General features: G+C 36.8%; 1 protein-coding gene across 1 annotated transcript in view; it reads left to right on the top strand.

The window, feature by feature from the left end:
- The window catches only part of OTOGL (otogelin like), a 102,002-nt gene that overhangs the window by 57,177 nt on the left and 31,839 nt on the right, over positions 1-12,986 (top strand). The window contains exons 30-36 of the mRNA XM_074825887.1: positions 207-363; positions 920-946; positions 4,785-4,952; positions 6,540-6,818; positions 7,431-7,548; positions 8,786-8,865; positions 9,767-12,639. Of these exons, the coding sequence (XP_074681988.1) occupies positions 207-363; positions 920-946; positions 4,785-4,952; positions 6,540-6,818; positions 7,431-7,548; positions 8,786-8,865; positions 9,767-12,639 (3,702 nt within the window). The remainder of the gene's footprint in view (positions 1-206; positions 364-919; positions 947-4,784; positions 4,953-6,539; positions 6,819-7,430; positions 7,549-8,785; positions 8,866-9,766; positions 12,640-12,986) is intronic.

Raw genomic sequence — 12,986 nt, 5'->3', positions numbered from 1 at the left:
CTGTAACATAGGTACAAGCTGATCATTCAAAGTGTAATTTTGTATAGGAATGTACCCAAACCTTAGAAAATATCTTATTTATGTTAAATTCCTTCAGTCAATCCAGAGGTAGCACTCCTGCTGAAACTGGTGCAACAGGAATTTGTACAGCTCATGCAATTAAGTCACCAGCCCTCTTTTTTTCTTTTTTTTCCTCCCCCCCCCAGATTGATGTGACTTCTTTTGTCAAAAATTGTCACACAGATACGTGCAACTGCAATCTTGGTGGGGACTGTGAGTGCTTGTGTACGAGTATCGCAGCTTATGCCCACAAGTGCTGCCAGCAAGGAGCAGCAATTCACTGGCGATCTCCTTCACTCTGTGGTATGTACCTGGGCTGGCCTTGCACTGGAGCTAATCTTTTGAGTCATTTTTGGCCTTTTGCTGCCCAGTAATACAAATATGACAGAAGCAGGTACATAATAAATGTACTACTTCACATTTTTCAAGCTGTCTGTGTGCTAGCTGGTTAGTCTTATACACCCAAATTTGCTGTCTTACTTGAAGACGCCTGGCTGTGCTCAGGGTATGCCAGTGCAGAGACTGCTGGAAAGGCACCGGTGTACCAGATCTGGGGTACATCCAGTGTTCTGTGTAGGACTGCAATGAGATTCAGTCTGTTCTACTTTTCATTGACAGTAGCAACAGCTCTTGGCTGTCGATTAATTCATGCTGCAGGTCTGCTGTCCTGGCACATCTATTTAAATACAGCTGTATGTCACTGAATAAAAGTCTAAGGAAATAAAGTCACTGACTGAAATATATTATGGGAAATGAAACTTCCTCTGATGAAAATGACTTTTACATTTTTAGGATGCAGATATGCATAGATTCTGTTCTTACTTTGTAATAAAATGTGCTTGTTTTCTTTTTCTTTTAGCTTATGACTGTGAATATTACAATCAAGGTATGAAGTATTTAATATTACTGTCTTTAATTCATCTTCATATTTCATATTTATATACCCTGCTGAATACACTTACTCTTCATGTTTTCTAACATACCAGCTAGCTATGTGCTATAAACAAATCTGTACTCCCTGGTTCCAAAATGGAATCCATTTTTATAAAGCATTTAGTTGCAGATAATTCCCCACACTGACCACTCTAGAATATGGACGGCATCTTTGATGTACTATTCTATCATCTTTCTTTCTGTATGATGCTATTTTGAGATATTTATGTCGTCCCTCCTCATTTTATTTCTCTTCTGAAAACAAATACTCAAGAGACACTTTTTTTTATACCAGTTCACTCAAACTAACCCTGGAAGAAAATATAGTTTTGTAATTTCTCTCTTTCATAGGTTAGAATGATTTTAATTTTTTTTTTTTTTTTGTACTCCTGATTTGGATGTGTCAGTTTAATGAGCTCAGTAAGTTAGCAAAGTAAGTCCCCCATGGGCCTTTCTGCTCTATGTCCAGGGACAGCAGTGGCATGGAAGCAAACCTCATAGTTGTAAGCAAAACAACACATCTGGCATTTCAGATGAAACATGATACAGTGCACACCGCAAATAAAACTCTTCGCAGCTTGTGCTGAGAAGAATCTCTGTCAGCTGCAGCAGTGTTGGAGGTTATCTCTTTTCCATTCTCCCCGTTCCCTAGGGTAGGAATGCATAGTCACAATCCCTCGAGCTCTCTGGATCTTCAAATCCATTAGAAAGGAGAGGCAGCCTGGAGTATTGTATGCCATTTTGCGACATATTCCTTGTCTATCTAATATCATTACCTCATTATACTGACTTTTTCTTCCCTCCTGTTCTGCTTTGGATAGCTGAAATACTGCTTTTCTGTTCAATATCTCATGTATTATTTGAGATTTTTCCTGTATAAATACAGACAATCCTACATTAGTAGGGAATTCAAATACTGACACATTAGTGCATCTTAGAAGGTTATACAGGGTTATCACTATTTGAATTTTCATCTCACTGAACTAATTGCCTTTGGCACAGGGAAATTCAGTTCCTCCTCTCCAAAAATGAATGGTGTGGATATAATGCATCTCTGATGATACTGATTTAAGATTAATCAGAATAATAATTAATTTGGTATGATTTTCAGAAAAAATAAAAAAGCCTCATAAATTTTATGAACATTTGTCATACTATGCAGTTATCTTCTAGGTTTTCATTCTGAAGGGACTTGCTTTGTTTTATTTTTCCTTCTTTCATTGACATATGAAAGAAACTGGTCTGGTTCAATTAAAAACTCAATTGAATTAATTGATGGGCTTTTTCTTTGACTTGGTGTATGTAGTTTTAACATTGCTTCTATTTTTAATGGGTGAAGGTCAGTGGTCCAGCTGTGTTGAATGATCTCAGTAATCCCTAATGTCTCAATTAGTAACTTCATCATATTCAATGTGGGGGTGGATTAATGCACTATGCAGCATATCTTGGCAGTCAGGGAGAAGCTCTAGAAGGGTGTTAGCTTGTGCTTGTACTGTAAATTTCAGAACAGGGACCTATTACATTTTGAAATCGATAGGTTACAGGATTTTATGCACAAGTCTCACAAGTAAACCGTAGAGAACAGTTCCTTAGAATGAGAGTGGTATTCATTTAACTTAATTCCTGTGGCATCTCCTCTTATATTTGGATACTGTGCATGTGCTTTGTAGGGAGCAAGATACTGAAAAGGAAGGGAAACTTGACTAAATGCAAAGATATGAATGTGACTTTTGATACATCTTTTTTAGCAACTTGCATCCTATAATGAGCATCATATAGTAGATGATTTGTTTTCTTCTCCAAGAAGTCTGGCTCAATACAGTAGCAGCATGTAGATCTTCCTAGGTATAGCTGACTTTCCATAATTTCTTTGCAATAGAGAATTTTGTCTTATTTAAAAAGTAGTAAGGTATACTGGCTTTGGCTTGGATGGAGTTAATTTTCTTCATATAGCTACTATGGTGATATATTTCGGATTTGTGATGAAAACAGTGCTGATAACACACCCATGTTTTAGCTGCTGCTTACACAGCATCAAGGCCTTTCCTGGTTTTCACACCACCCCACCAGTGAGTAGGCTGGGGGTGCACAAGATGTTGGGAGGGGATACAGTTGGGACAGCTGACCCCAACTGCCCAAAGGGATTTTGCAGAACGTATGATGTTGTGCTCAGCAGTAAATACCAGGGGGGAAGTTTGCTGGGGCTGCATTGCTCGTGGTCCAGCTGGGCATCAGTCAGCTGGTGGTGAGCAATTGGGTTTTTTTGCATCACTTTTCCTGATTTTGTTTTCCTTTTGTTCCCCCGCCCCTTATGTTTTTTTTTAAACTTATTAAACTGTCTTTATCTCAACCCATGAGTTTTTTTCAGTTCTTTCCCTCTGATTCTCTTGTGGGGGAGTGAGCGAGTGGCTGTGTGGTGCTTAGCTGCTTACCAGGATTAAAGTCAAGGATGGCATTAGGCACCTTTCGATCACCAAGTGCTAGCAAAACACCTTTTGGGACTAGGGTGGCTCCTCCTCTGATTCTTTTTTGTTCTTCAGGATGGCAAACTGTTGAATCTTTATGGAAACTTTATCAGTGACAGCTGGTTCCTGCTTTTGCTCAAGTCATAGGCAAAATGTCTGTTAATATGTAGGGATAAACATTCAATGATTTAGAATAAAGAGTCTTTTCAAGGTAAATTGTCTTGCCACTTCCTTACAAGTGGTCATTTTGTGGCAAGCTTGTGGGCTTCACATGCATAGGAACTCCAACATAAAACCAGTAGTTATTTACATGCAGTTTTCTTCAAACATTGGTGTTTAACTTCTAGCTGACCCAAATCTCATTATTATGAGAGTTCCTCCCCTCTTGGAAGAGTCATATTTGAAAGGAGCTATCTTAGGCTAGGAAGGGGTTCAGCCTTTTCCCTGTAAGGATTAAAAGCTTTCACAAAACTTACACATTTTGTTTATTACTCAGGAGGTGAGGTTTAGAAGTATGCTGTTCTTTGTTCTTTTAGTGGGATATAGTGACAAAGATGGGTGCTGTTGTATCTGGATGTACCCCTGTGAGCCTTTCCAGCCCAGCAGAAATAGCTCTAGGGGTTTGCTGTGGGGCATGGTTAGGCCAGCACCATTTTGGCAGTGGTACTAGCTGAAGCTGTTGTCACTGTTATATTGGCATGAGCTTTTGAATGACGATGGGAAAATTAGCTAGTTATTTTGCAGGTGACCAGTTCACTGCTGAAGCACTTAGATGGCATAATAAATGGGGCAGTAGGGGGGAAAAGCAGTTTGTGGGAGAGGATGAACTAGACAACTGCTTAAGCAATATTGCTGCCAAAAGTTGAAATACAGCCTTATAATTTGAAATCTGTTTTTTGGGGGTGAATTGCCTTGTTGATCTTACAGTAGCATCAGTGTGTACTTGGGGAATAATATTAAAGTTTCTCTGTTGATCTTTTAAAGTATAGAAATAAGGACATGTAAAAGACTAAATACCATAAAAAAGCAGCCCAGATTTCTTTCTTGTATAGGTCATTTTGTGAGGATAGCTACTCATGCTTTTTTGAGCCCACTTTGTATCTGTTGTAATCTGGGCAGCAAGCAAAGAATAAGGGACTATATTGAACAGATAGATACAGACCTACTCCAGCATAATACCTTGAGGCACTGAGCTGTAGTTCCAAATTTATGTGTTTCCTAGTATGGCAAAATATTTAAGACAATACATTATGTAAACTAATACTTAAGTTTTGTATGTTATGCAAGGAAGATTTTTGTTTTTCTATTTGATTTTTCTTCTCTTAGGTCTTGGTGAAGGACCCTATATTCTGGCAAGTTACAGAGAGAATGGCACAATTATAGGAGCCAACGTATCCAGTAGAAGGATATTTCCCCTGCCTAGAACCAGAGCATATGGAAATGTATTTTTCAGTTTCATGATAACTCCAGGTCTTTTCAAAGATAAAGATTTATGTAAGTGTTCTCAACAATTTTGCTAATGGCAATACATATTTTTCAAACTATATGAATGATCTTTGCCGCATCTTCTAAATCTCCTAAAATAGTCTAGGTATTTTTAGTTGTTGGAGTAAGTGAGGATGAAGTGGCCAATCTAAAATTGGAGGAGGAATACCGACTTTTGAATTTATTTTTTTTTAATATTGAAAAACTTTGTTGCTAGCTTTAAAGCTGACTTTTCAAAGATTGCTTTAGAGGTATTATAAAATACAAATGAATAGAATTCCTTTGTGAAAAAAACCAATTAGTTTGTATAACTGGAAACTGGAAAATTTTGCACACGTATCTAGCAAGTATCAACACTGAAGGTGAATGCAGGATATTTTTGTCTCTAGTAAAATCACTTCTACTTTATCTTCTTTTCTTTTTTTGTGACTTTCAGTGGACTATAAAATAGGCAACTTAGAACAACCAATCTGTCTCCTGCATCATTAGTAAGCAGCCATCTCCATACACTATAGAAAGAAGTTTTAGGCAAACAGCTATTTCTAAGCTCTATTTTTCACTTGTCAGAGACTGATCCAAACTATACAACCATAAATAAACATATTTAAATATTTTTCCTTCTGCATATATTTTCCTTCCTTCACATGTATTGGGTTTGTGCCAATTAGGTCAATACAAATTTTGTCATTGCTTTCTCACAGAATTTAATTTGTTGAAAAAAATTCAAAACCCTCAAAAATCAACATAAAGAAGGGCTGTCTTCATAGTAAAATTTGAAACTACATTCACAAACACTTTGCAGTGGAGAAATTAGGTTTTTAGATATTATTTTGAAACGAGAAAGTACATGGAACAGAAGAATTAATTCAGTCTTGTCATTCTCCAGCTGATGTAAAGTGGAAGTAAAATATTCATTATATCTGTGCAGTTCACAGGTAATTTTCATATCTCCAATGAATGAGATAGTATTCATCTAGATTAAAGACATTTCAAGATTTTATTCAAATTGAAAACCAAATATGAAGTCAATCTTCTTATAAGTTCTTAAATTTTCAGGGAATTTTCTTTTGATTTCTGACATAGGTAGAGCAAATAGAGGGTTGAGTCTCTTATTTGACCACAGGATTTTTTACTGTATTGCTGGATATGACTGTATGTAAAAAAAATCCTGACCTCAAGGCGAAGTCAAGCTTGTTCTTACAATATTTGCATGATGTTGTTTACTAATGAAATTTTGGTACAGTCAAACTGTCAAGAATTTGTCCAAATCTGAGAAAAAACTCCCAATTTCAGCAAGTCCCAATATGAGACTGCTTATGAATCATTTTGAAGGCTAGTAGCAGTAGACTGAATGTAGTTTTGATGTAAGATTAGCTCTCTGGGGGCTCTGTATTATGTGATCATTTGAAGTCTCCTTTAGACCCTGCATTTCTAACTTTTTTTGTGTTACATAAAACTGACTTTTTTTCTTTGGTGAAAATCAGTTGTTTGAAAGGAGCCAAGACATGGATTTAAATCTTACTTTAAGTTGTTTTCACATAAAATCTTACTTTTTTTTTTTTTTTTTTTTTTTTTTCCCCCTCCCTTCTGTGGAAGCTCTCTCTCTTGTTTCCCTTGAATCTGCTGAAAGACCAAACTACTTTCTGTACGTACATGACAATGAAACTGTTGGGTTGGAACAGTGGCAGGCAAGTGCCTCCTTTCGGAGACGAGCCACCTTCTTCCATCACCAGGGCCTCTGGAGTCCAGGGCTCAGTGCCTTCGAACTGCACAGTAAAAAAGGCTTTTTCATCATTCTCACCTCATCTGGTGTTAAAGTGGCAAAGTACGAAGATTCAGAAGAATTCAAACGTTTGAGTAGCTTTAATATTGAAGGTAAATTTTGCATAACCCATAGGGATAAGTATGGTTTTTCTGTTTGCCTTCAGAGCACTTTCATCAGCAATAGTAACAAATATTTTTTTATCCTATTTTTAATTACTATTCCTTTTCTTCCACCCCACCTCCAAATGTTGTTATTTTCTAGTTTTTGCTGATATGATGATTGATTTATCTTTGAACTACATTTTCATCGGTTTACTCTTTCAAATTGTACTTGGCATGTCACAAAAAGATGCATCTTAATGTCTTGTTAGTGATATAGATATATATTCTTTTAAATGAATGGAGTAACGGCATTGCTTCTGCAACCAACAGTTCCTTCACTATGTTTAACTGATTTTTAAGGTTTTTAAACAGAATACATTGTAAAAGTGAGTAGGTGTTTGTATCTTTGAAGCTTTAATGTCTTTTAGCTTGACTGAATTTAAAATACTTGAAACTGAAAATGAACAAAATCTCACCTATTTGAAAGTTCTCAAGAATTCCTCCACTTGGTTTAATTTTTAATTTTTTCTGAAAATCCCAATGTACATTATAGAAAAGACTATACATTTATAGTTTGTTGACTACACAATCAATAAATAATACCTTTTGCTTCCTTCTCAGAACTCGGTGCATCTGTGCCTTACAGAAGGATGTGTGAATGGCGATATGAATCTTGTGCTAATCCTTGTGTTAAAACATGTAGTGATCCTGAAGGAATAGCATGTAAATTCCTTCCTCCGTAAGTAAAATTAAGCTCATATTGCTACTGTATTATTTTTTGTAATATGCATACCATATGCTTTCTGAAAATTACTACAGCTGCAAAATCCATTCATTTTTACTTATCCAGATTTCAGTATCACTCTTGTAAGCAGCTCTCACAAGTCATGTGAAAACATTGGCAACAAGCTTCTCGTTTCCCACGATATATATTCCTGTTTACATGCAACCCTTCAACACAGGAATAAGAGGGTTTGTATTTAGCCCAGGGGATTAGCTTCTGGTAATGGTTAAGCAGAAATCTATTAAATTAAATGAAGGCTGTTCCCTTCTATGGATTTATATTCACATCCTAAACCAGGATCCCATAATGCTATAAATGACTACATCTTTTTGGTGTTTATATGACAGAGATCAAAAACTGTACGAATAGTAAGGGTGGACTACGCCCTCTCCTGTAAGAGGATGGAACTTTATACAAAGAGATGCTCATTGGCACGACATGAGGGATTTCACACGGCAGATGTTATCTTGTTACTTAGTAACGAGATTTCCTGTGTCAGCGGATCTCCCCTTGCATTAGTGGAACCACAACAAGCTAAAAGGAAAAAAGCCTTAAAACTCTAGGCACAAAATCTGATTGAAAAGAAATGATATTTTGAATTTCTGACTACCTCCATGGGCATATGCAGTTTATGATTAGGACTATTACTAATTTTCTCTGTTGGTATTCTTAGCTTTTTCCGTATGGGCAAACTGGTTGTTACTGTCATGATTTTCTTATTGAAAATCCCCCCAGAATGAAAAAGTAAAGGAATATATGGACTTCTCTGTACTCTCCTATGCTGAAAGTGCACAAGAATGAGACCTTCTGTGGAATCAGTCTAAATATTTTAATGCCTCAAATGATCATATCTGGGTAAAACAGCAGTCTTATAGAGAAGTTCTTCATCCTATGGAAAACCTTCCTGCTTAGGGATTTGAACTTCCATCTGGTTGTGGAAGCAGAATGGTCCAAAGCTATCATGTTCATCAGCCTATGCAAAGAATTGATTACTAACAGCTTAGAAACAGAATTGTGCTGTTCAATGTCTTTTTGACCTTAAAATGCCTCAAAATTCTGTGTTCACCATTACACTGGAAAGTTTTCAGAACTCTGATGGTAAAGACATCCAAATGCTTCATTTTGCCAAAGTAAAATAATTTAATTTATATTTCTACTGTGGCTTTAGAATTAACTATACAATATTTTAAAGGGTTGAAGGATGCTTGCCATACTGTCCCCAAAACATGATCCTTGATGAGGTCACACTTAAATGTGTTTATCCAGAAGACTGTAAGTATATTTTCTTATATTAGTCTAATCTTATAAATCAATCTAGAGAACCCAGGAAAGGTTTTAGTCAAATGTACATTGTTGTTCTTTTAAAACCAGAACTCCTTCTGTTGAAGAATGTCTCTCTGGGACATGGACTCCATTCCCAGTCATCCAAAATACATCTCCCACATCCAAACAAGCCACATCCAAAGTTGAATTATTTAATTTCTCTAATAGTATGTTAAATTTAACCTTTTGTGATGGTGTTATACTCATCAGAACTATATTTGACTACATACTGATAGCATGTATGTAAAAGATTCCAAATGGAAGAAATACTGCTGTGGTGTAAAGTTCAGACTTTCCAGTTGATGAACCACCGCTAACAAATTCCGTGCATCTATTTCATAACTTCTGGTGTGTGAAGATACTACATTATTTGCTTATTTTGGGGATATAGTATTCTTTTAACATAAGAATTTCATTTTTATACTGTCTCTTATTTTACATTACAAGTTTTGAATTAAATACATTATGCTTGATATTTGCTAGTACAAAGTTATCTCATAGTATACTATCTTCCAAAGATTTAATATATTTATTCCAAATATTTTACTATTTTGAGTTTACTGTATTTTCCATGGAATTCCCTTGTTGCTTCAAAACTGCTCTGCAAAATCAAGGTTTTCACTAGCAATAAAAAATTAGCTACTTCATTTGCAAAGAAAATCAGAAAACTTCTTGAGTCAGCTGAGTTCCTCAAAGTCATCAGGCAACCTGGAATCATTGGCAAGTTATCTTAGCAAAATGACGCTTTGATTTGCTAATATATAAATGGGACTTGAGTAGAGATAGATGTTCCTATTTTGCTTTACCAATAATCCATAAAAGACAGTGAAATATGCATTTTTTCTTTTAGGCATACCTGTGACACCTACAGAATCAGCAACTGGAACAAAACCTTCATTGTTACTCTCTCACACGGGTGCTACCACAGAGAGATTTCCTCAGACACCTCCTTTATTTGTTACTTCAGGGACTGAGTCAACTCATACCGGTGTGACAGCCAAAATAACTGTGAAGGCAAACACAACTTTAAGGGCAATGAATATGTCAGCTCAGTTCATTACAGACTTTTATTCATTGGAAGCATCTAATGCAGCCACCTATTCAACATTTTCATTACCAAATACAGTGGAGCCTTCTGATGTACTTCACAGCACAGTCAGCCCTACTGTCCTTTCTAAACTCATCTCTTCAACAGATTTTCCAACTGCTCTTCAAGCCTCAGCAGTCACATCACATACTGTCAGTTCTAGTGCATCTATAACTTTACCCACTACAATAGCAACTCCAACAACTCTGCTCAGTACAAGTCCTATTCCAACACATTCTGCATTATTAACACCCACTTCCCTAGTGGTAGTTCCATTTCCACTTGAAACATCAACTACTCAGCTAGGAACTGTTCCCCCTACCTCAGCATTAACAACTTTAACCTCCAAGCCCTCTTTTGTCAGTTCTGAGCTGCCTGCAGGGATTGGGAAGAGTAGGAGTCCTTCAGTAAGTCATTCTAAAGGAGCAGCAGTATCCTCTGAAGTGTCTTTGTCTGCTTTGCTGGCTGGCAGAGCAACTTTCACAAGACCTGTATTGCTTCTAGGTTCACAGTTGACACTAAGCACATCTACTTCTCCTGTATCTACTTTGTCTGTTAGAACTAGGTCTGGCATTGGTCAAACTGCAGTTCACCCAACACCCATTTCTGCACTGGTTTCAACTGCTCCTCGAATTCCTATGACTACTAGATTTGCTAGCTTTGAAACAAATTTTCCTCAATTAATCACAGTTTCATATTTTAAAACAGCAAAACCCTTGTCTAAAACTTCTCTGATATCATTAAATGCAAGTTCTTTAGCTAGTTTTTCTCCAAAGCCATTTTTATCTTCAGTGAAAATTTCAGTGGCTGGTCCCAAGCAGACATCTCCATTAATAAAAGGCAGTATTTCTGCTGCTTTGCCCATAATGACTGTATCTTCACCTCAAGTTGCTTCTCAAATCCCTATAAACACTTCTTCGAGTCCTTCTGTAACACACACAGTATCTATACCAGTGCCTTCTCTGACTACTTCACTGAAGACCAAAGCTATGGCAGATGTCACTGTTGCCTCCAAAAGTCTTTATAAAGCACCTTCCGATGCTTCCACTCTTCTAGTCAATCCAACAATCTCTCATATGTCTATAGCAAGTAAAGCCTCAAAAGAAAATAAATACATAATGCACACTGATTCCTTTTCAGTGTCATCCATTTCTAAAAAGCCAATGAAATCCATTATGTCTACAGTCTTCCCTCTTAGGACATTGGTATTACCTCTAAATGCTACATTAATAACCACTTCAGAAATTACAGAGTACCCAAGCAGTTCACATACAGAATTGAAAACTGACCCTGTGGCACAAAGTTCAGGCACTTTCATTCCTAAAGATCCTTCTCTTACAAGGTCATCATCTTTATTCACAATCTTGTTATCAACATCAGTACCCTCTTATATGACATCTCATACTACAAGTTCTTCATTGATTCCCATAGTCAGTAGGACATCATCATTAACACAAAATATAACTGCTACCCAAGCATCAGTTTCATCTCTAGATACACAAGGAATCTCAAAAAGTCCAGTTATAGACTTTGCAACTTCTGTAGACTCTTCTACATTCACTTTAAACATAAGCCCTTCTACCAGCCTTTCAGCAGCACTAAAAACATCCATTGTAGTTCCCTCTTTACTAATGCCTACAGCTCCTGAATCCACTTTAGAAAGCCAATCCAATAGGGTCTCTATGTCTTCACCTCCTCCTAAGACCACTCATATCTCTACTGTTTCTCTAGGAAAACAGAGTTCTTCACTAAGTTCTTCCGAAGAAGATGGAACAATATCAGCCATATCAGCTGGAATCATCACTCAATCCACTACACCAATGATCACGAACACAACAGTGAATCCTACATCCTTAAAAGCACCTTATACTTTTGCAAAAATACCACCTAGCTCTTCAGCCAGTTTATTAGTTGTTTCTGGCACTACTGTAGCCTCTAGGATTACTACAAAAACCACTGATTCTTTTGTTGATGATTTGGGGTTTTATATGGCTTCAGCTTCAGTTCCTACCACCACAGAAACACCCATGCATGTATCACACAAATCTTTATTTACATCTGCAGCAACTCAAGCTTCACGGAGCACTAAAGAAACTCCAAGAATTATGATCGTGAAGACAACTGGTACTACAAGTCCATTGTCACAGACCAAGAGTACCTCATTTACAGCTTCAGAAGTTAAATATGCAACCTCATCTGAAAGAACTGTGGGTATTTCAGAAAGTGGTCAGACTTCATACGAGCAAAGAAATGTTACCAAGATAAAGTCAACCACAACTGAGAAATCTTCACTGCCTTATCTGACCGTATCTGCAGTTCAGAGTTTGCCTTTTTCAAGAAATGCAACCTCAGTAAAACATTTCTCTGGAGTTCCGGAGGTGACAACATCAGATTGGTCTAAAATACCGATGCAGAAAACCATTAAACCTTTCAGTTTAACAGAGCCCACAGAGCCGCAGACCAGAACTATAACAGAATTATCTCATGCTAGTGGTGGAATCGCTCTGCCTTCCTCTTCAGAGCCCGTGGAAACACAAATTTCTCTGACAAGCACAGAAACAGTGTCAGCTGTAACTGACAAGGCTTCCTTTGGTACAATGATGGATACACTGATGTCTTCATCGTCTGAATGTGTGGTATGATCAATTTTACTTGCCCCTATGTGTTAAAATAGATATTGCTTTTCAGACCATTATGCTATGTATGTAATATCAGAGATTTTAAATACCTCCTATTTTTGTTTTTATTTGTATATTTTAAAATACTTGATTATTCTTAGAGGATTGTTTTATCACTGCTCTTATACTGCCCTGGTATATTCTGAAACTTTAACAGATTGCTCTGGAAAAAAATAGCTTTTAAAGCTATGTGCTGATTCTAGATAGAGAAATATATTTCTGAGGTGCAGAAAAGTCATAATCCATGGAATTTTGGGGTTTCTGCATAATCTCACCCTGTCTTTTTTTTTTTTTTCCATTTGTTT

This window comes from Strix aluco, chromosome 5 (assembly GCF_031877795.1).
Source record: "Strix aluco isolate bStrAlu1 chromosome 5, bStrAlu1.hap1, whole genome shotgun sequence".
Taxonomy (NCBI): Eukaryota; Metazoa; Chordata; class Aves; order Strigiformes; family Strigidae; genus Strix; species Strix aluco.
The sequence above is the reverse complement of the archived record's forward strand: the minus strand, read 5'-3'. Positions and strand labels throughout refer to the sequence as shown.